The sequence below is a fragment of the Nothobranchius furzeri genome, chromosome 2, assembly GCF_043380555.1.
Source record: "Nothobranchius furzeri strain GRZ-AD chromosome 2, NfurGRZ-RIMD1, whole genome shotgun sequence".
Lineage (NCBI taxonomy): Eukaryota > Metazoa > Chordata > Actinopteri > Cyprinodontiformes > Nothobranchiidae > Nothobranchius > Nothobranchius furzeri.
In genome coordinates this window covers 76,199,130-76,227,054 of record NC_091742.1, presented here as the reverse complement: position 1 = coordinate 76,227,054, position 27,925 = coordinate 76,199,130, and the positions used below count along the sequence as shown (strand labels likewise).

Here is a 27,925-nt window from a genome sequence, read left to right as displayed (position 1 = left end):
TACCTAGATGTGACTAATTTCAGTATTTTTAATTCTGAGTTTTGATGTGTTCACTGTATTTTTGTGATAAAGTCTGTAAATGGAGTATTAACCTGTGTGTGACTGCTGCCAGGTGATAGGCTGCCATGTACCATACCTGGTGAAGATGGAGAACCCGGGTTTCAAGGTGTACCCGGAACACCAGGTAACATACACATATTGTCCACCTTCTCACTGGTATACGCTTTGATCTCTGTTATGAAAGAGATGAAAGGTTTTTTTTCAAGACTTACTCTACACAGTACAAGCTTTATGTTATTGATCTTTAATTAGGTTTAAAAGTTGTATGACATTAGGGAAATGGCGGGCGAGCGGCGTTGATGCATGACTGCACTTGCGCCGTGAGCGGTTCTGGTACTTTTTGGGTCGCAGCAACTCGCTGCGCCGCTTCAACCTTCACGAGGAACGAGCAAAATTTCAAACACTCCTGAAGTCCGTGCGAGCTCACGATTGCTGATCGGTAGCTGGTCACGTGGTGTTAATCGCTTCTCGTAACCCCCCTGTATACTACACGACGCTCAGCGCAAAACTCGCCCCGATCTCGTGGATTCTCGCACGAGAGGAAAATCGGATAAAAAAAAGTGAAAAAGTCGCACAGTGTACGCCTGACCGTTTAAAAATAATTCAAGCATCTTTCCGCAGTATTTCTCTTATCCCCCCCACACACACCCCCCACCCTCACACACACACACACACCCAAGACGCTTTACAACAAAATCAGTCATTCGCACACACATTCACGCGCTGGTGTGGATGAGCAACGATGTAGCCACAGCTGCCCTGGGGCGCGCTGACAGAGGCAAGGCTGCCGAGCACTGGAGCCACCGGTCCCTCTGACCACCACCAGCAGTTAGAAGGCATTCGAATTAGAGACTAATTTTCAAACTCAAGCGTTCAGTGTGTGTCTCTTTTAGGCCCTAAGGGTCAGTTGGGGATCCCAGGAAGCGCTGGACGTCCAGGGTTTGATGGCCCCAAAGGAGATAAAGGAGATCCAGGGTTTGGTGGCCAACCTGGGCCACAAGGTAAAACTGTGTTAGGGTTTGCATCCATCACAAACCAAAACTATAATTTGTTGTACATCAGTGCTAAGATTACAAATATTGATTTACTGATATTTCAGTGTGTTGAGTGTACCAATGTTCTTTTTATTCTGTGCCTTTCCTGAAGGTTTTCCTGGACCCAGAGGAGACCCTGGAATTCCAGGTATACACGGACAGAGTTTTGATGGACCCAAAGGGAAGGATGGAGTTCCAGGAATCCGTGGACCCAAAGGACAGCCTGGAGAGATTCTTGGAGCAACACCTGGAATTCCCGGAGCGGATGGCACATTTGGAATAATTGGAGACAAGGGTCAACCAGGGACTTTGGGACCACCCGGATCACCTGGTGGGTCTGAGGTGGAAACAAATGACATGTTTTAATGAAGCAGTGATAGTAATAATCAACAATAAGATCACCTAGTTTTAAACCGGAGGTTCACGGAACTGTGTAATGTTGTTCTTTTTGGAAAATGGTTGGTCACGGACTTTCACGTTCATGCTGAATATTAAAGATTCAGCATGCATCTTTATTGAAACAACAAAAGTAGCCCACTTAAAGGAAATTTGTGATAATCATTTTGACATACAACATTTTATTTATGATGGCAGCTTCCTGGTAGCAGTTTTGAACAAACAAGGACCATTTGGACCATACAATTTATTACATAAGATGGTTCTATGAAACATAAATGGGTTGAGATGTCATTGAATTTCTGACTCCTAATACTATTCATATTCATTTTTATTTACTTGTTTATTTATTTAAATTGATGTTGCCATAAACAACATGCAGGAGCAGTGGGATGCTGGTGGTGATGGTGAAAGAAATTGTGAAGAAATACTTGAATGAATCGTTAGCTCCAACAAGAATGACAACAAACAGACATCTAGTGTTTCTAACTTGTTAACTAACCATAATGTTTTGGTAGAAGCAGCAATATTAGACACAACAAACTTTATTTGTGTGTGTCAGGTTTTGACGGGCAACCTGGGGTTCTTGGTCTGAAGGGAGAGCGTGGAGTTGATGGGTTTCCTGGTATTCCTGGTCTCCCTGGAATTCCAGGAGAGCCAATTGGTGCCGTTCCCGGTCCGCCTGGCCCTCCCGGTAGCAAAGGACTGGCTGGACCCCCAGGTGAGAAAAAAAAAAAAGAAATTAACAAGAGTTTCGTTATTATTCAAGAGTTGTAGAAGGTTTTCAGATTGGTGCTGTTCAGTTTCAATTAAAGATGATTTTCATTTGATTTCATCTAATATTGTTTACCTCTCATCCCTCCAGTTTTCCCAGTGTCAGTCCGTCCTTCTGTTTCTCATCATATTCCTTTCACATCCTCCATCAGATGGCACGTTATGTTCCATGTTGTATTGAAGTTCTTCATCACCCAACAAATGTCTTCTTTTGCTTTGTGTTTTCGCCTTGTTCCCTTGTTTTTTCCCTCCTTATATCTATCCTACATGCACCACCACCATCATCTCCATGCATCCTCTCATCCCTCCATCCTTTTCCTTCTTGGTTTTGGGTAATTCGATGTAGGCTGCCCAGGTGAGACACTCTCTCTCTCCGTCCATTGTTCACCTCTTTATCTGTCCGCTCTAACCTTTGCTTTGATCCCAGCATGCTTCTGCTACTCATGCCTTTAACCTTCAACTGCTATTCTCCAACGAAAGCTCCAGGATTTGCTTTATTTTGCATCATTATGCAAGCTAATGCCCATCTACTGTACATAAATAGGGCAGATCAACAGTGTAGCATAAGTGTTACTATTTAAAAACAGGTTAGTTTTGGTTATTTTTAGACATGTTTGAGATAATTCAGCATTCTGTGACTTTTTGGTCCAGTAACAATATTTTTGTGTAATCAAGCGGGAAAGATCAGTCTTGGATGGTACATTCAACTGGTCTGATTTCTGTTAACATTTGCTTTTTTCATGGTTATAATATTAGCAGCTAAGCATTTTTACAATGACTTCTGTCACTCTTTTCGCCTTCTTGAATGAAGCAACAAGACAAAGCTAATAACAATATAGTAGCCGTGCTTTCAGCTGCAGCCTTTGCAATAGACTTTTGATGAATACAGAAAAGCCACAGATTACACCTTTAAAATATGCAAAATCATGGTTCTTGGAAAAAACAAGTTCATCACACCCAGTGCAAAGACTCAGTTGAACTTGACTTGAGATGGATTTAAACCAACTGTTCAAGTCTTTGGAAGTTGGTTTCTAAAGAAATGTCATCAAAATTTCCCAACTTGTTGGTAGCTCTGGGAACAACCTCAGTTTGTAGGAAAAACGTTAGTTTTGAATGACAAGCTACCGGCTACCCATGGTAAGGTGTCCAGGTGATGCTTAAAAGTGAGGTTCACTGAGAAACTTTAGCCACGTACACATTAGCGCTGGTACAATCAGGTACGGGAGCAGAAATTGGTATTTGAGACTGAACTGATGCTATCCTGCTCCGACTGTACCGACGCTAATGTGTAAGCGGCAATATAACACTTGTTTGGTTTTTTTTTTTTTCAAATATAATCAGGAGCGTGTCTCGACTTATATAAGCTAACTGTTAGCATAACCAATTCCACAGCATGGCGCAACACATTCAGGCTTGAGTTATTTGTGAAGATAAAACATCAGCGTTGCAATGAACCTGGGCAGCAGAGTGGTCGCGTTCCTTAGCTAAGCAGAGGGAATAAGTTTGCACACCATGAATATCAATGAGTAAGACTCAAAATCCACTCCTCTGACAAACTTCTACTTCCTGAAACAGGAGCAGCAGAGTTTTTTTTCCCACAGAAACTGAGAGTTTCAATGCGTTGGCTACCGAGTTCTTGTTTTTTAAGGTCAGGCTCAAGACTCACCTTTTTAGTATAGCTTTTAAGTGATTTTGATCTATATTAGCTTGTTTTTACCATCTTTTATACATTTTATTTATTACTTACTCATTTAATTAAATAACACATATTTTCTTACATATTTATTTTAACTTGTAATAATTATTAGTTTAAACCAGTCTTAATACTTTGTTGTACAATATTTTATAAAATTAATTATGTTTCTACTTGGTCATCTTTTATCACTGTGTTTTATTTAGATTTTTATTTATCAGCTGTTTATGTTTAATTTGTTTCTTAACTTGTTATTTTAGTCTTATTAGTAAACTAGTGTTTCCTCTGTGGGGGCTGGCTGCCCTGGGGGCAGCGGTAGGCTGTGGCGGCCGGGGTGCTTCCCGTGCCTACTCTTGGCAAGGCTATTGCTGCCAGTCTTGCTGCCCCTGGTGCAGTTGGCTCCTTTGATGACGTTTTCGTCTTCTTTATACCGACTACATCTGCACTCAGCCAGCGGCCCTTTCTCTATTACGTGTGTGCGTGTGTGTGTACGTGTGTGTGCACGTGCGGGAGTTTGCATCTGCTTCGGATGGGATTGAGGGTGGGAGGAGGGAGATACAAAGGGGATCTCTTATGTGAATCTGTGTGGGAGGGGTGGGAAACCGACTGCTGTCTGGTTGTTTTTAATATTGTAAAGCGCTTTGAGCTGCATTTGTATGAACAGCGCTTCATAAATTTTGATTGATTGAAAGCATTGGTTTGCGACGCCCGTGGTAAAACACATTTCACCAACATGTAACCTCTTGCTATAGAACCTTCCCCTCACCCCATCCTAACCTTAACCCAGTTTCTCGTTCTAAACTTTCCGTTAACCGTGTTTGAGAGGGACGTTACAACTAGAAACAAAGTTTTGCAAGCGCAAAAGGGTTAAGGTTAGGATGGGGGTGAGGGGAAGGTTAAATCAGAGAGTAAGGTTCAAAATTCTTTGAAATCTTCGTTTTACCACGGCAGTCGGAAAAAGACTCTCTGGCACAAGGCTTGGTCACCCAGCTTCATTTTTGATGCTTCGGGTGTGAGAATGTGTTGCGATACAATAAACATCGAACATCTCTAACTCATTTGTTCTGAGCAGATCTGCCAAGTTGTGGATTTCAAACTAAAGGAGATTTTCCATCAGTGAGAGAGAGAGAGAGAGAGAGAGAGAGAGAGAGAGAGAGAGAGAGAGAGAGAGAGAGAGAGAGAGAGAGAGAGAGATCTTTTATATAGCACCTCTCAAGATAAAAATCACAAGGTGCTTCACAACAACAAAAAAATTAAACATATAAAAAACATTTTTTAATGATTAAGAAAAAATAAACATTGTTAAAATGAGAAAAAATTGTGATTAAAAAATGTAAGGAAAGGAAAAGAGAAAGCAGAACAAGGAGAGGGTGAAGAAGGTCACACCAAAACCAGCCTGAACAAGTGAGTTTTCAGCTGCTTTTTGAAGGAGTCCACTGATCTCAGGCTCAGGGGGAGAGAGTTCCAGAGTCTGGGGGCCACAGCAGCAAAAGCTGGGTGAAGCTGGGTGATGTGGGTGTGTTTGGAGGACTTGGTCAGAAGCCGAGCACAGGCATTCTGAACCACCTGTAGACGGTTCAGGGAGGTTCTGCTCAGACTAAATAACTGTGTGTTCTTCAGCATTTAAAAGTTTGCATGAATCCCCATGCTATGTTATATATTAAAGCTGTGGTTTGGTTCTGCTCAGGCTTGCTGTGAACTAAATTTCATTTAGAGCTCATTTTTTTTCCAAACTGAGGTTGTTCAAAGAGCAATCTACAACAGGTAAGGTACTGTTTGTTCAAACACATTCCTCCAAACTATGACTCTAACTCATCAGAAGCAAAATATTCTCTTAAAAAATGTGCTTCCTTTTTTTATTATTGATCTTATAGTCAGACCTAACCCTCATGTTTCAGTTTTACATCTAATCAACGCCATTTTTTTACTGAATTAACAGCAGTAACTTTGTTTACTAAGATTTTTGCTATTTAACTCTGTGACGGCTGCGCTGAGTGCAAAGGCTTATTTTTTCTCCTCCATGCTCTTAAAAGGACCTTGCCATTCGCAGCACATCGTTGTGTGAACTCAAATTAGTGTCAGATTTTCTAAATCTGCCGTTTTACTAACGCTGCAGCACGGATGTGTTGAGCACAGGTCCTTTTTAAGCAGTGTAAACAGTAGCTTTTAGCCTGCTGTTCTGTAGGAAACACCTCAGGTGGCAGAGCCTCGCTGATTCAGGCTGGAATTGCACTCAAAGTCTTTTCTGTAAGTTTAACCCGTAAAATCCACAGATACTTTATGTATCTAAAGGAGCAACATGCTGGTGGGTCTTTATCACAAAAAAGTGCAATTGCAGCATAATCAAGACATTAACACAATGTAAGCGAACATCTGTGGTTACATTGTTGGCTGCAGTTTCTCACACGGCTCATTTTCTGTCATGATCATTTTTGTGAATAAATATTTAAAGTTTAAGTTGATTTTGTTTTTAAATTGTTTATTTATCAGGATTTGCTGTTTGTAATTAGTTTGTTGCAACAGAAGTGACATTTTCATAATAATTATTATTATTAATTATTATTTATTTATTTATTAAGTTTATTTGTAAGTTTGGTCTGATTAATTGTCTCGTCTGAACTCCCATCTTGGTCAGCTTATCCTGGTCAGAAAGGACAGAGAGGAGACCCAGGTTTCCCAGGACCCGCGGGAATGAAAGGAACCCCCGGGTTTCCTGGCCTACTTGGAGCACCAGGACCAGTGGGACCCCCTGGACCTCCGGGGCCAGGAACAATACCGGGAATCCCAGGAACAACAGGAATAAAGGGTAAGACACGATAGGATCTGTCTAACTTCACATCTTCTTACACGTACTATCAAAACCCTGATTGTGTTGATTTCTTCAGGTGTACGAGGTTTACCAGGACTGACTGGCTTCCCTGGACTTCCAGGCCGCTCTGGAGCTCTGGGATTTCCTGGAGTAAAAGGACAGCCTGGTGAGCTTGGGAGAGATGGGTTTCCCGGCAGACCTGGACTCTTCAGCCAGAAAGGCAAGTAGAAGACTGGCGAGCCCTTAGCTCAGGATCAGATCCCAGTTAAATGAAAGGATCAGGAGCAAACTGTGGGTTTGACAAGCACATCCATGTTTGTACTTTTGTAGGTGAGAGAGGAGAACAGGGTCCTCCTGGCTCCCCCGCTCCACCAGGGGTTTTTTTAAAGGGTGCACGAGGAAACCCCGGATCCAGCGGTGCTCAAGGTTTCACTGGGCCCAGAGGTAACAAGTCCATCTGTTTTCTACTGAATACAATATGAATATATGTCAGAATTCCTGCCACCTTTTGTGCGTGTCTTTTCTTTACTAGGTTTTTCAATCATTACAGCTTTAATTAGAAATCATGATTAGGGCGTTTTCAGCGTGGAGCACGTTTTTTACCTGTGCATCTGCATCATCTGTATCTGGTTCAAAGGTGACAAGGGTCTCCCAGGTCTGCCTGGTCGTCAGGGGCTGCCTGGACTTCCTGGATTTCCTGAGCAAAGCAAAGGGCAGCCTGGAGAGCCAGGTTTTCCAGGACAGCCTGGACTTCCAGGCTATTTTGGACCAAAAGGAGAGCTTGGAATCATCGGATTCCCAGGCACTCCAGGACAAAGGGTGAGAAAACACACAGGATTGCACACACCAACATTCAGCTTGTTGTGGTGGTAGGATGTAGGGTTCTGATTGCTTTTTCAGGGTGATGACGGTCCACCTGGTTTCCCTGGCAACCCTGGAGAACCTGGTCGACCTGGTTCCAAAGGTGAGAAAGAAGGATGGATTTCTGACGATACATGTGTTCAGTCTGCAGATTCCAGCTTATGTCTGTTGAAGTTTAACTATGGATAACATGGAGTCATGTTTTGTTGCTCAGGTCTGCCTGGAGAAGCTTTTGGTTTTCCTGGAGCACCAGGAATCAAAGGCCAGTCAGGAGATTCAGGTTTTCCGGGTAAGACTTGTCAAGCTTTGTTTTGGTTGCGTTACAAATCCATAACATTGATAAAGCTACATTTGCAGTTCTTCTGAATATTACTCTAAAGATCTTGTATCCTTTTTATATGTCAGTTCTGGTTTCCTCGTTTATGAGTTCCTCTGAGACGATCATTGTGTTGAAGTTTATAAAGCTTTCTTACTCATATAGAGAACGACTTAGGCCTTTTAGGCCCAGGTCACACGGCCAGGTTTTACAATAAGTTGGATGTTCCCACACACGGAGGTAAAATAATCACGGATGTAACAGTTTTGATCCGACAGTTTCTGGTGTGTTACTACACAACAAAGACAACACACCAGACACAAACACATTTTACTCACGAGCATTCCCTGGTCATACGAGAAATTTAGCAAAACTTCTCGATTTCAGAGATGAGGACGAGGATTGGGAATACACTTGCTTCTTATCTGATTGCACACAGATTGTTTGTCCTTTGGGCAGACCACACACTCTTCAACATCAGGGCAAGACAAACAAACATGTTGAAAATTGTTTCTTTGTGATTTGATCTGTTCCAACGTCTTCCATGAAGACCAGGACACTCTTGACTCACCACAGACAGCTATAGTATCAAATAATATTGTTTATTAGATTAATATTGTTTGTTAGGATTCTCCAGTTGTTGATTGGTCATTTCATATCTGTTGTGTTTTTGTAGGTGCTCCAGGAAATAACGGCTTTCCTGGGGATACCGGAGTTCCAGGATATCGAGGTTTGTCTGGAGAAAAGGGGTATTCTGGTGAAACAGGAAGGCCTGGAATAAGAGGTGAGAGACAAACCCAAAGACAATCTGATGTGATTTAATATAAATGCTCCTTCAAGACATGGAGATACATTCACACTTACCTAATCTTTTCTAGGAGCCCCTGGTTTCCTTGGTTCAAGTGGTCAGCCAGGATTCCCAGGGAGACCAGGACCAGATGGATCACCAGGTCTGCCTGGGATCCCTGGTGGTCCAGGGGTGAAAGGTGATGTAGAATCTATGGGAGTTTGTGTAAAGACTGTTTATAGGTGTTCTCACATTGTCTTGTTTTCCCAGGTCTGCTTGGAGCTCCAGGTTTGGATGGACTAAATGGACTGGCTGGTCCAAAAGGCCTTCCAGGAACTAAAGGCAGGGATTATATTGGACAATTAAACTAGTCCGTCTCTCATCATCAGCAGAACTTTCTAAACTTTAAAGATGAACTGCTGTTCAACTTTTTGGAATGTTTGCTTTCAGGTGCGGTTATCGGAGGCCTCCCTGGGGTCCCTGGTAGTCCAGGATTTAAGGGAGACAGAGGTGTCTCCTACCCTGGAATGCCAGGCTTTCCTGGATCGAAGGGGCTAAAAGGAGAGCCAGGTGAGCTGGATTTTGGAGCAGGAAGTCATGAAAGGTATAAAAAAATTATGATTAATAAGTTTTTATAAATATACATTTTATGTTTCAGGCACCCCTGGACTTCCTGGGTTCCTTGGACTGCCTGGACCTCCTGGCAGACCTGCAGAATCAGGCTTACCTGGGCTTGTAGGAGATCCAGGCCTTCCTGGATTGGATGGAGAATATGGTGAATACATCTTTACTGTCCAACTCTCCCAGTTTTCTTCTCCCCTCTCTTATCTTACAACACTCTCCTCGCTGAATCAGGTTTCCAGGGTCCTCCAGGTCCTCCCGGGCCACCTGGTCCAGGCACAATACAGGGAGACACAGGTGACCCAGGACTCCCAGGCTTCCCTGGAGCCCCTGGCAGGAAGGGGGAAGTTGGATTCCCTGGAAATCCTGGACGTCCTGGCAATCCTGGTTTCAAAGGTGGAATGGCGCGCAGCAACATGAACAAGAAATGCAGATGTTATTGTTGTCAGTCTCCGTTCAAAAAGAGAATAAACTACACTTAACACTTACATCTATCATGTCAGGGGTTCCAGGGGAGACTGCCTTAAATGGAGTTCCTGGTACAAAGGGTAAACCCGGCGAGCCTGGTTTTGCTGGATTTAAAGGACTGAAAGGACCACCAGGTAAGAGGTTACTTATTATCATCGGTTGGGCATCAAGCATCGATTGGAACCGGTTCCAACTGTTCATTTTTCCCAGAATCGCTCAACGTTTTTTATTTCAATTCCTAGTTCCGATTCCTAGAATGCCGACGGAAGAGGAATCCACGGCCGATCTCCGTGAAAAATAAACGTGATCTGCAAATTGTGATCAATGCTTTTCAGAGCTGATCACACCAGCTGTCTGTGTGCAGCACCGAGTCTTCCCTCCCCCCACCCGGCGTGCAGCAGCCAAATATAAACACAGGTCTGCCGAACTTTTACTCCGTAATGTAAACTTTAACTCCTGCAGCGTAGAGGAAACTTGTTAAAATACGTCAACATGGTGTATTTAATAGAAGCTTTAAAGAACAAACTCTGGACGGTCTGAGGTGAGTTTGTCTCACTGCAGAAATAAAAACACACGGAGCGTCAGAAGGCTGAACAATAACCTGTAGAAATTAAAGTCATGCTAGAGAAGCTTATCTGTGGTGGACCACACCAGCTTCTGCCAAAATAAATAATTATAATAATAATAATAAATCACACACAAAGTTGTGAACATTTTAATTTCCTTTCTGAACTATTTCTGTTGAGTTTTAATGTTTAAAATCTGTTAGATTGTTACTGACAGCAGCTACATTTAAGTTTCACTTTCTGTTCTGACTGAATGCTGCTGCAGCATGGAGGTGTAGTTCTCAGTCATCCTGGACATGATCATCCTGAGAGTTTTAGCTGAAAACAGCTGGACATTTCTGGATATGTTGGAGACATTTAGCCTCTCATCCCAGAGCTTCTTCCAGACTTTGGTTGTGGTCAGAAACAAACACACTGGTTGTGCTGCAAGTCTTTTTCTTTTTTTCTCCAAAACATGTTTTTGTCTAAATGAAGGTGACGTTGTTGTTCATAGAATTAGAATTCATGTTGAAGTTAAGATTTCATCAAGTAGGACCTGTGGTTAGCTGGCTCATGTAACACGTCATGTCTTCAAAGAATCGGAATCGGGAATCGATAGGAACCTTCCAGCGGTGGCCTCTGCTGTTTTGGATATTGTCAATTCCAGCTTCTCCTCTGGTGTGTTTCCAGCTGCTTTTAAAAATGCAGTTGTTCAGCCGCTATTAAAGAAACCAGGCCTTGACCAGTCTGACTGTGCCAATTATCGCCTAATCTCAAAACTTCCATTCATCTCAAAAGTAATTGAGAAACTGGCTCTCACGCAGCTTACTTCTCCACTAGATGACAATGGGCTTCTTGACCCATTCCAATCAGGTTTTAGACATAATTACAGCACAGAGTCTGCACACATTAGGGTACTCAATGATATCCTGATTCTAACTGACTCTGGCTCCCATGTGCTGTTACTGTCACTCGACCTGACCGCAGCATTCGACACAGTAGACCACACCATCCTACCTCACGGACTTGAATTTTGGGTGGGTGTGACCGGTACTGCCCTCGAATGGTTTAAGTCATACCTTAACGGTCGGTGTTTTAGTGTTCGTGTTGGAGACTGCTCTTCTCCCAATGTCCCACTTCCATGGGGAGTACCGCAGGGCTCCATCTTGGGTCCTCTCCTCTTTTCAATTTACATGCTACCACTTGGTAAGATTTTAGCAAGTCTTGGGGTAACTACCACTTTTATGCAGATGATTGCCAGATCTACCTTCAAATCAGCCAACAGCACTCATTTTCTATAATGTCAGAATGATTCTCCCAGGTCAGATCCTGGCTTTCTCAAAACTACCTATGGTTAAATGACAGCAAATGTGATGCCATACTTTTTAGCCCCTCTAACGTCAATGGTGCTTTAGATGTCTCAACTCTCCCACTCAATCTCAAATCATGTGGCTCTAGCCTAGTTGTGAAACTGGACTCTGACCTTTCAATGTCTTCACAAGTCAACGCTACTGTCAAGTCCTGCTTTTTCCAACTCCGCCGCATCACTAGTCTTAAGTCAATCCTCAAACGCCCGGATCTTGAGTCAGTCATTCATGCTTTCATTAATTCACGTCTGGATTACGCAATTTCTGTCCTGATTGGGATTAATGCTTCAGCCTTAAGCAAATTGCAGAAGGTTCAAAATGCAGCGGCCAGATTTTTAACCAACATCGACAGACGCATGCACATCACACCTATCCTCGCAGATTTACACTGGCACCCAGTCAAATTTAGGATTAACTTCAAGGTCTTGTTATATGTTTACAAGGCTTTGTACTGTCCATCCCCATCCTATCTGATGGACCTGCGAACCCCGTTCCCACCCGTGCCCTTTGGTCAACAGATCATCTGCTGCTTGTTGTTCCGAAGGTTCGGTACAAATCATGGGGGGAGCGTGCCTTCTCTTATGCAGCCCCAAAACTCTGGAACTCTCTGCCCCTCTGTGTGCGTCTGGCTCTCTCTTCTTTAGTATTGCCTTCCCTACGTGACAGAACTTTTCATGAAAATCCAGCACCGAATTTGATTTTTTAATTCCGTTTTCATGATTCAGTAGCTCACTTTTGGCACCTCGCACCATCTGGTAGCTTATGTGGTTTTATTTGTGCCATTTCAAATGTTATTTTATCATTTGTCGCATTATTTTATTTTTTGATAGTGCTGTTAACTTTTCTCCTATTTTATTGTTTTTAGTAGGAAGTTTTATCTCTGACTATTTATGCTTTTTTTCTTATGTATTTTGCCTGTTCTTATTGTGTTTCTTGTTCAAGTATTTGGCAATTTTATGTACAGCACTTTGGTTAGCTGCCATGCTATTTAGAAATGGTGCTTTATAAATAAATATGGTATGGTATGGTATGGTATGGTATGGAACCGGAATCGAAACGAGGAATTGGAATCGGAATCGGAATCGTTCAAAATCAAACGATGCCCAACCCTAAAGTAGATCGTAAACATGTAAGAAAGGTTCTGTGAGTCCAAAAATAAGTGCAGCTACTTCATCTTAGTGGTGTCCTTGGAGTTGTTTTGTTTTCCTCTTCTCAGGTATTATTGGACCAAAGGGTCAGCCTGGAGTCCTGCTCCCCAGTTCACCTGAAGATTATGAGAAATATTTGGGAGACCCAGGTTTCCCTGGTGAAAGCGGACGACCTGGTTATGCTGGAGAGCTGGGTCTGCCCGGTTTTCCAGGACGTCCAGGTCTGTAATCACCAAAGCTGTTTGTTCTAAGGGATTGTTGGATCTGAATGTGTATTTTGTAAATTTAAAGAAAAACTAGAAGAACAGAGGCATTGAGTTATATTGCAAATACTTAGCTGTGTGCTGCTTGGACCTGCGTTAAGTAATGCACTGCTTCAGGTCCAAAGGGTCGTCCCGGACTGCCAGGTGGCCTTGGCCTAGCTGGATCTGCTGGGTTTCCCGGGCCAGTTGGTGATCCTGGAGCTCCAGGTTTCCCTGGGCTCACTGGACAACAAGGTCAGTCTCTGTTTTTTTGTGTCCAAAACTTTTTCTTGTTTCTGTCACCAGTCATGATGCTACTGCTGAGCTAATGCTAACACAAGCCCAACTGATGCTAAATAAGCCATGAAGTAAAAAGGTCCACACTGTTGGACAAAATAATTATTACTGACAAGTCCAGTAGCAACAAAGCCAGGTCACCATCAGTTTGTGATTTTGTAGCTTCCTTTAGCTACCTCAAGCTAGTAGGCCGTGCTAACGTTCACTCTGGTTTTATCTCTTTGCTACACTTCCAAAGATATTACGCTCTTACTTTTACTTCCAGGCTTAAGTAACAAAATGATAAAATCTTCTTTTTCTTGTGATTTTTATTGACTATCTGTGAACTGAAAAAGCTAACTGCTAGCCTTTATATGAGCTACAAGAAGTGGATAACTCAAGTGACTGCACTCAGTTTATTTGGATCACTTCCTTCCAATTCTCAGCCACATTCAGTCACTTCCTAAGTGCTCCAAGGCTCAGTCCTCTTTTGTTTCATAGTCCTGAGTCTTCAGTTACTCTTTCACCCCCAAGAAACCATGTGATTTCTTGAATCTGTATAACACAAAATCATCTGTCTCCTCTTACATGCAGTCGTATATCTCTTCCTCAGGCTTCCCCGGTGCTGCAGGTCGCCCAGGCCTCCCAGGAACCTTCAGCCGCAGTGTCAGTGTTGGCTATACGCTGGTGAAGCACAGCCAGAATGCCCAGGTCCCTATGTGTCCCCAGGGCATGGCCAAACTGTGGGATGGATACAGCCTGTTGTTTGTGGAGGGACAGGAGAAGGCACACAACCAAGACCTTGGTGAGAAATTTGTCTTTTTCTTTCAAACATTGGCCACCACATACTGATCACGTTTTTCTTACTCAAGCAGAAAAATGGGGTTTCTTGGCTAAAACAGAAGAAAAAAATGAGAGCCTCCTTTTAGTCTGCTGATGATCTATAACGCTTCTATGTGTCTACAGGTCAACCAGGGTCATGCCTACCCATGTTCAGCACTATCCCCTTCCTCTACTGTAACCCTTCCGAGACATGCTATTATGCGAGTCGCAACGACAAGTCCTACTGGCTCTCCACCACTCAGCCCATACCCATGATGCCTGTGGCAGAGGGTCGCATACAGCCTTACATCAGCAGGTGCTGAAAGTTACTGATTCTTTCATTAAAATCATTTTTGGGGTGTTTATTGTTTGTTCTTATTTTTATGAATATTCCAGGTGTTCCGTGTGCGAGGCTCCCTCTCAGGCTGTAGCGGTCCATAGTCAGGACCTGTCCATCCCCATGTGTCCCCGTGGCTGGAGGAGTCTTTGGATAGGATACTCGTTCCTTATGGTACGTCTTAACTAACAGAGAAGCACACATTTCTATCAAGCAGAGAAAGAGTATCCCAGAACTCTAGGATAAGTTTCAGGTTCTTTATATATCAGACCAACTTTCCATTAAAATGTACTACCTGATCTGAAATGTGGTCAAAACTGACTTAGCTGTTGATCATTTTTAGCATGGATTGTGTTCTACATAACATGTAACACTTATTTCCATCGGGCGTCGTAAACAGTTTTATCCAAGTTTTCATTCAGATGATGTGGGGGTTTAAGTCCAGCACTTTGACTCGATGAGCTAGTGGAGCTGACGAGTCCAATCCAGACATCTCAAATTAAGATTTTAGATACTTCTTCATAGGTCAACATCCATCCATCCATCCATCCATCTTCTGAACCCGCTTTGTCCACGCAGGGTCACTGGGGGGGCTGGTGCCTATCTCCAGCGGTCAACGGGCAATCGGGCGGGGTACACCCTGGACAGGTTGCCAGTCCATCGCAGGGCAACACAGAGACACACAGGACAAACAATCACACACACACACTCACACCTAAGGACAATTTAGACAAACCAATTAACCTAACAGTCATGTTTTTGGACTGTGGGAGGAAGCCGGAGTACCCGGAGAGAGCCCATGCATGCACAGGGAGAACATGCAAACTCCATGCAGAAAGATCCCAGGCCGGGAAGCGAGCCCAGGACCTTCTTGCTGCAAGGCAACAGCTCTAACAACTGTGCCACTGCGCAGCCCAAAGGTCAACATCACTAATATTTTCAATACATTTGCAGTGGTGTGTAGCAGGAATGAGTGCCTTGTAAGTCATTATCTGGGGTAAAAAACTCCGGTGCACCTGTTTCAGCATAGAGAATTCAGCCAGAGGAGAGCTTCAGGGGCAGGATTTGTAGTCTTTTTTCCTTATATTTGGAAATTTCTCCTCTGATTGGCTAACAGCAACACGACTACCACATGACTCTGTTTGCAACGTTGATGTTTTATCCCCACAAACAACACAAGCCTGGAGGAGTTCTGCTGTGTGGTGGAGTTGCTAATGCTAATGGTTAGCTTTTACTAGCCAAAACATTCTCTGATGTTTCCTGGGCGCTAAACCAACAACAGTCTTCCCTGTCATGAGTCAAGATGGGTGAGTCCTTGAATGTTAAGTGATCTGTCAGGATTTTCAAATCCTAGAGTTTCACTGTCTATTTTCAATCAGAAGCTAATGCAGGAGATAGGTGTAGGAGACTATTTTCATGTTCAGCCTGCATGAAACACTCAGAGTGAATATAATCATCAAAACATGGTTTTTCAGTGAAGTTGACCTTGAAGTGATGAGATGCCAGATTCTGCATCCAACCTTTGAACCCAATGGAAAACTCCTACCTAGTTTTCATTCCTGTATTTCATAAATCTATCGAAGAGTAATTATTTATAGCGACAACCTTATCCAAGGTGGCCTCCGTAGTGAATTAAAATCAATAAAACAACTTCAATTCAGTCAATGTTACGAATATTGTGCAAAACTGTGTGTCTAAAACTCTCCCAACACCTCTGAGTGGTAAAAGATCACATGAGATCATGTTTGTTATTTTTATGATTTAACAAAAACAGAAACAAATCAACAGACTTTTTTCAAACACGTTAACGCGTCTGCATTCACAGGCAATTTCATTTGGTAAACCTGTTTACCGTGCAAAGAAAAAATGCATATTTTATGAGCAGTACCACATTGGCAGCAGGAGAAAATTCAAAGGGTTGTTCCCTCATCTACAGTGAGCAAGGTCGTTTAACCTTTATTTTTCAACAGAAGATTAGAAAAGCGATCCACATTAATCTAAGTTTCACCACACGTTCAAAGGGAATTATTTCCTGCATAAATGCAGGAGCCATTGCTCTTTACCTCAGAACAGACTGGAGTTTAGCCTGTTTTTGAGTTCTCATTGTTTCCACCACAGCACACAGCAGCTGGCTCCGAAGGCGGCGGTCAATCCCTGGTGTCTCCCGGCTCCTGCCTGGAAGATTTCCGCGCCACTCCGTTCATCGAGTGCAACGGAGCCAGGGGCACCTGTCACTACTTCGCCAACAAGTACAGCTTCTGGCTGACCACCGTGGACCCCAGGCAGGAGTTCGGCTCCCCGCCATCGCCGGACACCCTAAAGGGAGGTCAGGAACGATCTCGGGTCAGCCGCTGCCAGGTCTGCACTAAGCTGTTGTAGTCGAAGGAGAGGACGGGTGGACAAATGGAGGGAAACATCAGCAGAGGCGAAGAGGAGAAAGTTAATGGAAAAGGAGAGGCTGGGACTGAAAAAGGAGCCTCACATGAAATCCCCTTCATTGTTACACCTTTAGTAACCACTAGCTTTTTAAATAAAGACTCTGGAGGGAGGAGGACTTGAGCGGAGAAGAGTTGTGACTCTTCTCTAGAATATCACTGACATTGGTGCTATTTGTAATGTTTATTTTACTTTTGTTGTATTTTTCCTCGGGGAGAGCCACTCCCTTTGAGCAGCACTACACGAAGAGTTGGCTCAGACGGCAACAGCTTTTATTGGGCGTTTACGCAGACATGGTTTACTTAAGTAGACATAAGCCAGACAGATCCTCTCTTTTCTCCGCTGCGTTTCCGTTAACCGTTCGTATGCTCTAGTAAACCAACAGGGGAGTTTGGGTGGTTTAGATTTCATTTTTCACCCCAAAAAAGGAACATTTACCTATAAAAATGTTTAAACCCAGCCCTCATTTACAAAATAGGATTAATGTTCTGGGAGAAATTTGATGATTAAAAGTAGCAGAAAAACTTTATTGATTAAAAAAATTGCTGAGTTTTTTTTTCTCATAAATATAAAAAAAGAACAATTTTTCCTTTTGTAGCACAGATTGAGGGATAAATATGTTTTTGTGCTAATCAACAATCAATAATCTGATTATGAATTAGTCAGATTTTAAGAAAAGCAACATTAAATTATTAATACAAATGTTTTAACTGCATTTGCATTAACCCATCAAAATTTACCACACAGAAATTTAGAGGATTTTTTAAGTCTTTTTATTAGTTTTTTTTTTTTTTTTTTTTTGTAAATTTTGCTCATTTAGGCCAATGCAATGTAAGGTAGCCTTTATAACATAATCAAATAAGGAATCACTGATGAACCTTTTTTTTATTGTATTAATGTTTTGGGAACTACAGGAAATTAACACTTTTTTTACCAGACAACTGCAAGAATTCCTAAAAATATGTCGTACGCTGCAAAAACTGGTAAAAGCCTTTCTAAGGACATTTAGTCTTATTCTTAAAATGCTCTCTGCAGTGACAGCACTACATGAAATGACGTCAATATTCTTGACCACATTTTGTGGTTTTGAGTAAAAAAATGTGAGAATGGTTTAAGCAAAAGTTGCCTGGCAACGTTTCTTAAACCTAGCAAAAAAATCTAATGTTACATAAATTTTCTACTTTTAGAATTTTTTTATCATATTTAAGAATATTTACCTTATTTGAAGTAGTGCTGATTTTACTGATGAGGCTGTTTTGTTGTCTTTTAGACCAGAATAAAAAAGATAAAAGATATTTTTTGTACTTTGTTAAAAATCTGTTTTTGCAGCGTAGATGTTTAGTTTCCCAAATCAGTGAATCTGGAGCACATTAGGATGTTATAGAAATTGGGTTTGATTTGATTTAATTATTATCTCAAAGACGGATAGGAAGCATTTAGGCCATAAAGGGGCTATGCTGGGGTTGGGACCCCGCAGCACATGGGGTTTTATAATGATCTCCTGAATTAAAACAAGGCGGACAAATGACTCCAAACACCACATATTTATTATAAATTGTAACAAAAACAATAGACATGAATGTTTTTACCTCCTGAGACTTAAACCTTTGATGGGTTTGCATTTTTAACTTTAGCTCTTTGGCATCAGGAGGACATGAGGAGCATAAATAATTACATCCTAAAAGGTAAAAGGTGCTGTTTGCTGCATTTTTGAGTATTGCTAACATAAATCAAGCAATCTCGTCACTGATTTTCTCTTACTATCTATAAAAAAGGAAAGCTCCAAGTTCAAGTTACATTTATGGTGTTTTTCTTGTCTGTGATGTCTGTACATTTCATGATCCATGGTGTCTTTTCTCCAAATACAGCATTAAAATCTGCTTTTTACTCTTATGTGCATTAAAATAGCACTTTTCCCACTAAACTAACTCCATAAGGACCTTTCTGAGAACAATACTGCACTGATGCAAACTGACATGGGCTAAAACTTATGACCCAAGTAATAAAACTCCTTCTCTGTGCTGACAGGTCGTCAATGTGAATATAAAATTCTTAGCACATTAAAGCAAATGTTTATAACACAATGAGCTTGTTTCTGTTTTTGAGATGTCCTTGAACAATATGGAACACATTTAGTATTTTATGCCTTTGAATGATGAAAATATCAAGTTTTCTCTTTTTTCTTTCAATAAAGTTGTGAAACTGGTTCCATAATTCTGGGACAATTAAAAAACTCCTGCATGTAACCTCTATGAACACTGCACCTGCTGATAGCTCTCATTTTTCACTTTTCACTGGTTTTGCTTGGTTTGTATTTGTTGTTTTGTAATCTAGATTGTAATTATTTGTACTTGTATAATAATTACTATTTCCTGGTTTCATTTACTGAGAGAGGAGCAGGTCAGAAATTTAACTGTACATGAAATTTTATTGAAAAATGGCTTCTTCTTTTTTTAATCATTAAGAATGAAACTTATTTTACTGTGTTTCTGATTACTATTATGTTCAACAACATCCTGTAAACTGACTGAAGTGGAGGAAAAGAAAAGCTGTTTTCCTCAAAGAGGATTCATTAAAGAAAGATTTGTTCTCACTTACTTTGAAATAAACTTTAAAAACTATGAAATGCTTTTTTTTTATTTACATGTTTGGGTTCAGTCATTTTATGATTAACTGAATGAAGAATATTTGCATTCAGATGTTTTGCTACAGAATGAATGATGATTAAACTGTTTGGAGTTGCTGCTCTACTACCGTCTCACCGGTAGGTGGCGACAGACACCAAACAAGCTTCAGTTCAGAACGATAACACAACAGGCTAGCAGCGTTAGCGTATCTCAGAGCGAGGTGCATTTTTTTTCTTCTAAATTGGAAACATTTTAACAGGTTAGTGGCACAACTTCCAGCTTAAAGGGAGTCTAAACTAAATGTTTATGATTGTGTGAAAGGGTGAGTTTGTGGATTTTGTATTTGTGATGAATGCTAACTGTAGGTCGCAAGCTAACTCCTCCACTCTTTCTCTTCTTAGCTGTTAGTTGATTGTAATCTTGTTTACAATCCACGAACAAAGTATAAAAGGATACATGTAGACATGCCCAACGCAATGATAAGTAAGATGTTCAAAATGTTCCTCCGCGTCAATGTAAAAGTGGAAGCTAGCCTAAAACGAGCTAAGTTAGCACGTAGCGCGTCACAAAAACAAGATTGTGTTTGCACCAAACGAGTCTATGTTTAAATTTTCGTGTGTCTGTATGGTTCGATGTTGAACTTTTATGAAAAAATACTTATTTGCAGCCGCTTGGGTGTACAAAAGCTAATTTGGGTTGCATGATTAAAAAAACTAAACACGTCGTTTCAAGATCAGGGCAGCAGTTTTCTCTTCAGATCCTACATGGAGGTTAAATGTCATGAACTTAAAATGGAAAACTAATTGATCTTCTCAAAAGTACATATTTAAATTAAAGACACGTCCAGTTTAGTCTATTCTCGTTGTGATGCTCAGATGCAAGCGTGATTAGTTGTGCACACACAGCTCAGCTTTACATTAACACGTTGAGTCAGCTGAAGTGGGAACCTCTACTATAGAAAACATCCTAATGACTGATCTCCTTTTGGCAAACATCAATAAAGCCTGTAACTTAATCCCTCTAGTCTTTGCTTAAAACTCGTTATAATCAATCACTGGCATTCTTTCTGATAAATATGACAGTGATTTATTAATCATTCAAGATTATTTTGTTGTAAACCAGAAATGATCCTTTTTCTCTGCTGCACATCTTTAACTTGTGAAGTCAAATAAATATATTCGACCACCATTCTTTATATTTAGCTTGTTTTGCTCCCTGCAACACTAATTTATTGTCTAGAATATTAGTTTCTAAATATGGTTTTTCCAAACTGACTCGCAAGGAGGGTTAAGTGATGAATTTTATGACTTTACCCTTTTATTTAAAATTTATAAATCTTTTGGGTTTTCTCATTTTAATTACCTTTCATCTATTTTGTTTTTATGATGATTTTCTGACTTTAAGATTTGTTGTTCTTTGTGAAGCATTTAGTGATTTTTTTTTCCCCCTGTGGTAATTGTTGTATAAATAAACTTTATTTACTCAAGTGTCTTGCTCAAGGACACGACTGCAACAGACAGGGCTCGAACTTGCACTCCTCTGTGTTGCGTTGGTGAAAGACCGCTATGAACGTTCACTGGTTGATGGGTGTGATTGTGACTCGGATGTTTGTTCAGATATGAGTGTGTGTGTGTGTGTGTGTGTGTGTGTGTGTGTGTGTGTGTGTGTGTGTGTGTGTGTGTGTGTGTGTGTGTGTGTGTGTGTGTGTGTGTGTGTGTGTGTGTGAAGAGCAGTTAACTGGTTCTGCTTGATGAGGTTTGGGTGTGAAACCACTCTTGCTCCTTCCACTATCAGGCTGTTATAAACAAGTTTGTTTGCCAAGAGAGATTTCTTCTGCCTTTGCCTTTCACCACCATCATTTTTTCTAAACTTGCCTGCTGTCCTTTCAGGTACGCTGGAATATTCTGACACCCACTCGGACATGTCCTATGTCTTCATCAATGACTCGTCGCAGATCAGCGTGCCTCTCCTGCAAGCCTGCATTGACGGAGACTTGCTCTTCGCCAAGAGGCTCCTGGAGACAGGATGTGACTCCAACATCCGGGACAACCGGGGACGCACCGGACTCCACCTAGCTGCCGCCCGCGGGAACGTGGAAATATGCCGCCTCTTGCACAAGTTTGGGGCCGATCTGTTAGCTACGGATTATCAAGGAAATACAGCGCTGCATTTGTGCGGTCATGTGGACACGATACAGTTCCTGGTGTCCAACGGGCTGAAGATCGATATCTGGTAGGTGTCTTTAGTGTAACCTGTTGTCTTTTCTGTTCCTTTGTCTTTTATTCTGTCTTTCTCAACTTAAATTTTACTAAACTTCGTTTAACCATCCTTCTGAATATTTGGAAATGCCTCCAAATCAACTTTTGCAAACCACAGTCAGAATGTGGCCATCGGAAAGACAAGTGAAGCAAACACACAAGGAAGTGGCCAATTATCGGTGCAGCTGTTTGGAGAATAAGATGCTTTAGATACAACACTTCTGAAATTCTCTCGTGAGATTTGACACATACCTAGCTGAATTTTGATTCAGTTTCCCTTTGTCTACTTTATCCTGCATAACTGGTTAAACATGTGGCAGCTTGGGTTAGGGTACCACGACTAAGAGTTTGAAATGACTATAAAAATAAAGTTAAAATATATTGTGCTTTTTTTCGTACTATACAGTACTTACTGAACTTTTCTCAGTTGTCAGTGTCTAGGTGTTATCAGTGAGTTGGGCTAAGACTTCTTCTCGCTCATCATCAGTCATCATCATCAGGGCAGTTGCTAGGTAGAGTTGTTCCTTTAAGCCTGTGTACCTTAAAATAAATGTAATACATTTCTATTACAACAGTACAGAAATTATCATTATGAAATGAGTGCAGTACAAAACCGTCTTAGAATAAAGTGTCATAATGATAACACATAAATACCTTTTCTGGAGATCCTGATCCACAGCAGATTTCATCTCCTTCACCATCGCAGGGTCACTCGGGGCCGGATGCATCTCCTCCAGAAGTCTTGCTCACAGAGGGGCGATGACAGAGAGAGTTGGGGTTGCTTCTTGAGACATGACTAAGGTGGCTTTCTTCAGTGGCTGCAGAGCCAGAGCAACAGCCTCTGCTGCTGTTATGTCTGCCTCTGTAAAGGAGCTCAGATCTTTATCTTGTTTTCTTATTTCATGTGCAAGTAGTGCAGCAGAGATAGCAGCTTGCTGTTCTAAAAATCTTTCCACCATGTTCTGTGCACTATTCCAACACGCTGGTACATCGGGCACCAACTTGTGCTGTGGCAGGTCCAGAAGTTTCTGTTTTTTTCTTTAGTTCGTGGCTGGCTATGGCACTTCGGTGGAAAAATGCAGAGATCCGCCTCAGTCTGCCTAAAAGCCTCGACACTGCAGGCATCTTGAGAGCAGCATGTGATGCCAAGTTTAGGACATGTGCGAAACAGCCAATGTGCAATGTCTCTGTCAGTCCAACCGCTCGTAGCATGTTAGCTGCGTTGTCCGTTACTATTGCTTGCACTTTCTCATTTATGCCTCATCAGGGTTTCCCTTACATAGGCGTAGCCGTGGCGGGCCGCCACGGCTGAAATCCCACCGCCACGCCTACAACATCCCAAGTTTTATTGATGTTCTTTTTTTTTTTTTTTTTTTGCGCCGTTTCCCGAAGAAGCAGCAGGAACTTCTGTGTTGTTGCTTGTGATCACAGCCGGCAGGTAGCAAGGAGGAGGAGGCAGGGCAGGGTGGTTACAGCTATGAGCGTACGGATAAAGCATTTTTGACGAATACGAGCAAGAAATGAGTGTAAAACTCGGAAATATCTGTAATCGTGCTGAATGAAATTCTCATTGGGTAACTGACTGTCTTCAAGCTCTGTGATTGGCCAGTCAGATAGAGCGCCCGCCCCTCCCTACACACAAAACTGCAGCCGGGAGCTCCGTCAGCTTGGCCCAGGCATCAACGCACACACACAGACAGTAAGCCGGGCGGACACTGTGCGACTTTTTCACTTTTTTGAGCAGATTTTCCACTCGTGCGAGAATCCACAAGATCGGGGCGAGTTTTGCGCTGAGCGTCGTGTAGTGTACAGGGGGTTACGAGAGGCGATTAACACCACGTGACCAGCTACCGATCAGCAATCGTGAGCTCGCACGGACTTCTGGAGTGATTATTATTTATCTCGTTCCTCATGAGGGTTGAAGCGGCGCAGCGAGCGGCTGCGACCCAAAAAGTATCAGACCCGCTCACGGCGCATGCGTAATCCTGCATCAACGCGGGTCGCTCGCTATTTCCCTAATAACACACGCTGTTCGTTTTTGTTTCTACACGTTTTTTTTTACTCACAAAGATTGTCAAGAAAGCGTGTTTGTCGTGTTCATGTCAAATTAAACTGATCACAAAACACAGATTTACTTTCTTAATTTCGTTTCCTCATCCAACCCCCATAAATCCCTGTGTGTCCTCCTGCAGCGCTCCCGAAGGACAACAGGCAAAACAATACAAAAAAGTCTGACGTGTTGTGTAAAAACTGCTATTTTTAGCATATTTTAGGTCCGATGTGTTGCTACCAGACGTACAGTGAGCACATGACTCGTGAGATTTACCCTGCGCTGAAGTCGTACAGTTTGAGCTGAAGCTGTGTTACGAGTGAAAAAGTCGCACAGTGTCCACCCAGCTTATTATAATGTTCACTGTAATGCATCTTGATGTTCTTAACAAATAAATCAAAAATATTGGTCAATAATGCCAAATATGTAAATTTGTGTTTCAGTCATTTTTATACTGGCTTAAAAATACTTCATTAAGTCTACTAAGCAGGGGTGTAGAACGTTTTTATTAGGGCCAGCCCAATAATGATCTTGGACCAAAATAAAGGGGGCAGAAAGTCAAATAAAGGGGGCAGAAAGTCAAATAAATGGGGCAAAAGATGTTTTTCCAGACGCCAAGAAAAATTAAATGCCAAATCCACCCTGCAAAGTGTGTCACTGAGAGTTTAAAACAGAAATTATTATTGTGCAAATATCGGTGCACTCACCTTTAATACTAGTCATTACAATGCAGCAGTCGCTGGATTGGTGCAGTTCAAAGTGGAGTGCATCAAATAAAACAATATTAACATAAAGGTGAGACGTGTCATTACCCCCCCCCCCCCCCCCCCCCGCCAACACCACCACCACAGCTGGAAAAATTCCTAGGGGAAACACTGCTCATTCATTCATTGCCTCGATGAGGGGTTTAGCAATATTGTTCCCTGTGTGGCTTTCATAGAGCGCTCTGGTCTGCAGGATGTTTGACACAAGGACCCAATCAGTTGAAATGAAATGAGACGTGATAGTTACGTATGGGTCGGCCACTTTTTCCGCCAACTTTAAGGACTCCAAAACCTCCGTCTTAACCTCTGTGTAAAGCTTTGGAACGGCCACTTCTGTGATGTGTTTACGCGTAGGTATGGCGTAGCATGGCTCAAATGTGTTTCCACAACACTATATGGGCGTAAGTCTTTACAGATGTAAACGGCCAGGGGTGCTGTTATCTTCTGTGCATGAACGGAGCCTGGAGGAATTTTGCTGTGAAAGGCTTTGTCGAGCAGTAGAATCATCCGATTTAGCCACGCTGGATTGGTTTTGTTGCATTCGATCTGCATGGTGTCGAGCGAGGTGTTTGCGCAAGTTCGTTGTGTTGTTACAATATTTAAGAACGTTGTGGCAATGCTTGCAAACAACTTTGGTCTTGTCCATCTCTTCATTTGTTCCCGGCTTACAGTGGGATCCAAAATGAGCCCAAACATCAGCTTTAAACGATGGAGGTGCAGGCGTGAACGTTTTGGTTAACCCCGTGTGTTGTACAACGCTGAATGGTCTCACTAGAGTGTTGCCCACAACGCCCCCCACTGACTGGTGGGCTGAATCGAATCAAGGATTTGATGACTCGAAATTGAACTGAGAAACAAATAATTGCTGAATCGATTTTTTTTTTACCCAGCCCTAATGTAAACGCTCATATTTCCGAACTTCTGCGGCCAGACGTTCTTCCTGCTGATAACTTTGAAGAGATTCTTCCCTTTGTGTTGAGAGTGGCAATGTTGATCATTTTGAAAGGAAATGGGGTCAAGCTGGAAATGATGTCAAAATGCTGAGCTGACCAATCCTAAGCTTGCATTCTCCATCTTGTCAGATGGATGTTTAGAAAAAAGAGCTCGACTCCGTTCGTCCTTGCCAGGGCTCTCCAGCAGGCTCGCGAGGATGAACTATGGCGTTGCGTGCATCTGTTTCGTCGCAGACAGAGACGTAAAAGTTAGGCTTTACTTATCTAAAATGTTGTTTGATCATAGGGGCTGATTGACAATCTGACTTCCTTTTTTGGTAAATGGACTTTACTTTGGCAGACCTAGTCTTCTTCTCTGTCGGTCCGCTTAGTGCTGTGTATGGTTTTGTTGTTTCATTCAACCACATAAAGCTGATGAGCGCTGTTATCAGTCCATCAGCTGGCATCACGCCCAGTGTGGCATGACTCTTGCTTGTGTGTTCCAGTAACCACAATGGGTCCACTCCTCTGGTTTTGGCTAAGAGACGCGGCGTGAACAAGGATGCTATTCGGCTCCTGGAGGGTCTGGAGGAGCAGGAGGTGAAGGGCTTCAACAGAGGAGCACACTCCAAGCTGGAGACCATGCAGATGGCTGATAGTGAGAGGTAGATGTGGGTGAACGGGGAGAAACAAACAGTCATGTGTCATCACTGAGGTTTTCTGAACAACTTCCTGTTTCCTAAAACAGTGCCATGGAGAGCCACTCTCTGCTGAATCCCAACCTCCAGAGCAGCGAGGGCGTCCTGTCCAGCTTCCGCACCACCTGGCAGGAGTTTGTGGAGGACCTGGGCTTTTGGAGGGTCCTGCTGCTGCTCGTGGTCATCGCCCTGCTCTCCCTCGGCATCGCCTACTACGTCAGCGGAGTGCTGCCCTTCTCCAGCAGTCAGCTGGAGCTGGTTCACTGAGGGATGAAGATGCACAGAAGGAAGGAAGCTGGAAAATATAAATGAAGTTCTGCTTTCTGCTCTGTTGACATCACACACACGGTTTAATTTGCTGCCCAGGCCTCATCTCGCCACCGTCTTCTGTCAGTAAGAGATCATCTCCATCCTCTAGTCAGGTTCTGAGCTGACTCAGATCCACACTCATTGACTCACAACAAGAACTCATGCTGGTCTCTTTTATTCTGTATTATTATAGACGAGCTGCTTCTGAAACTTTCACTTGTAAATAAGCTTCTGGTCCTCCATGTTTCCTTCTGTTACAAGCTGTATATATCGCTACATGACCAGTGTTTGTGTCCTCTACTCTGTATTTATTATCTCTAGGATTCTACGGCATTCCTGCGCTTGTTTATAAAACCTTTAGTCTGCGTGTTTAATCTGCCAACAGGAGTTTCCTCTGCTCAAGCACCTTGATGCGTGCCTTCCTCTCGCCTGTTAACTTTGGTTGAACCTCCATGGACCACACCTGTAACATCACTCGTTTAGTTGTACATTTCTTTTTGTCATCACATTTCTCCTGATTTGATTCCATGTAAATTAAACTTATAAAGCTAATCCTCATTTAATGTGGGAAAATAAAGTTATGAATAATAAAAATGACTCTACTTTAATGTTGTCCATGTGATGTTTGCACAATGAGACTCAGCCATGCTTCTGTTCAGTAATTAACATTTGACTCCCCCCGGCTTTCCACTGGATGTGTAAGCACTGCATAATGTCCGAAGTGTGGTCCGCTGGTGTTAGAGTGGACGGGTGGGTGGGTTTCCACCAACCGCGAAGCGTCGCATTTTGAAAGTAGCCGATTCTACACCTCAAACTCCGTATTTCAGACCTGTCCAGACAGGAAGCCCAGCAGAGCAGGGTAAAGTTTCTGGAAACTTTCTAGTAAACTACAAAAAAAAAAACAGCATTACAGAAAATAAACTACAGACGTTTTTAGACGCATGCTGCCATCTTTCTCCTGGTTTGCTATAATCGTGCATGATGTTGAAATGGTCAGGTCAATTTTATGACCTTGTGGGACCAGCTGTGTGGAAAGCCTTTGCTGCTGAAATGTTCCTGGTAGGAAGGTCACAGGTAAAAATGTATTATTACATCATGCAGCTTAAGCATCCAGTGAAGCTGGGGTTTAGACAAACGAGTTTTATAGTGTAGTTTTATGGCAGAATCTCAAATAATAGGGCTGGTCTTGCTTCCATCCTGCAGTAATCCTGATATTGAGCGGTTATACGCCTGGTTTAATCCTGGATCAGTTGTGGGGTCTGGATGAATCCTGGCTGATGTCCTGACGTAGATGG

At 42.4% G+C, this 27,925-nt stretch overlaps 2 protein-coding genes across 4 annotated transcripts in view; both read left to right on the top strand.

Moving 5' to 3' along the window:
* Nucleotides 1-16,989, top strand: part of col4a6 (collagen, type IV, alpha 6) — a 172,511-nt gene extending 155,522 nt beyond the window's left edge. For all 3 annotated transcript variants that reach the window (XM_070547980.1, XM_070547979.1, XM_054747470.2), the window contains 23 exons: nucleotides 113-184; nucleotides 954-1,061; nucleotides 1,207-1,425; nucleotides 2,053-2,211; nucleotides 6,593-6,763; nucleotides 6,843-6,986; nucleotides 7,097-7,210; nucleotides 7,404-7,585; nucleotides 7,667-7,730; nucleotides 7,842-7,916; nucleotides 8,620-8,727; nucleotides 8,822-8,929; nucleotides 9,001-9,072; nucleotides 9,181-9,300; nucleotides 9,389-9,505; nucleotides 9,586-9,747; nucleotides 9,855-9,953; nucleotides 12,948-13,100; nucleotides 13,260-13,376; nucleotides 14,011-14,202; nucleotides 14,364-14,535; nucleotides 14,616-14,730; nucleotides 16,675-16,989. In XM_070547980.1, the coding sequence (XP_070404081.1) occupies nucleotides 113-184; nucleotides 954-1,061; nucleotides 1,207-1,425; nucleotides 2,053-2,211; nucleotides 6,593-6,763; nucleotides 6,843-6,986; nucleotides 7,097-7,210; nucleotides 7,404-7,585; nucleotides 7,667-7,730; nucleotides 7,842-7,916; nucleotides 8,620-8,727; nucleotides 8,822-8,929; nucleotides 9,001-9,072; nucleotides 9,181-9,300; nucleotides 9,389-9,505; nucleotides 9,586-9,747; nucleotides 9,855-9,953; nucleotides 12,948-13,100; nucleotides 13,260-13,376; nucleotides 14,011-14,202; nucleotides 14,364-14,535; nucleotides 14,616-14,730; nucleotides 16,675-16,935 (3,104 nt within the window). In that variant the 3' untranslated portion in view covers nucleotides 16,936-16,989. The remainder of the gene's footprint in view (nucleotides 1-112; nucleotides 185-953; nucleotides 1,062-1,206; nucleotides 1,426-2,052; nucleotides 2,212-6,592; nucleotides 6,764-6,842; nucleotides 6,987-7,096; nucleotides 7,211-7,403; nucleotides 7,586-7,666; nucleotides 7,731-7,841; nucleotides 7,917-8,619; nucleotides 8,728-8,821; nucleotides 8,930-9,000; nucleotides 9,073-9,180; nucleotides 9,301-9,388; nucleotides 9,506-9,585; nucleotides 9,748-9,854; nucleotides 9,954-12,947; nucleotides 13,101-13,259; nucleotides 13,377-14,010; nucleotides 14,203-14,363; nucleotides 14,536-14,615; nucleotides 14,731-16,674) is intronic.
* Nucleotides 16,990-19,754: 2,765 nt separating this feature from the next.
* On the top strand, nucleotides 19,755-27,238 carry ankrd46b (ankyrin repeat domain 46b). Its single transcript, XM_015946390.3, has 4 exons — nucleotides 19,755-19,878; nucleotides 21,509-21,851; nucleotides 26,130-26,288; nucleotides 26,372-27,238. The coding sequence occupies exons 2-4, from the start codon at nucleotides 21,541-21,543 to the stop codon at nucleotides 26,586-26,588; spliced, it is 687 nt and encodes a 228-aa protein (XP_015801876.1). The 5' UTR covers nucleotides 19,755-19,878; nucleotides 21,509-21,540; the 3' UTR covers nucleotides 26,589-27,238.
* The last annotated feature ends 687 nt before the right edge of the window (nucleotides 27,239-27,925 follow it).

Coding starts and splice junctions, on each gene's coding strand:
- ankrd46b (XM_015946390.3), top strand. CDS start 21,541: ATGTCCTATGTCTTCATCAATGACTCGTCGCAGATCAGCGTGCCTCTC. Junction 21,852..26,129: donor GGGCTGAAGATCGATATCTG/GTAGGTGTCTTT, acceptor TGTGTGTTCCAG/TAACCACAATGGGTCCACTC. Junction 26,289..26,371: donor CAGATGGCTGATAGTGAGAG/GTAGATGTGGGT, acceptor TTCCTAAAACAG/TGCCATGGAGAGCCACTCTC.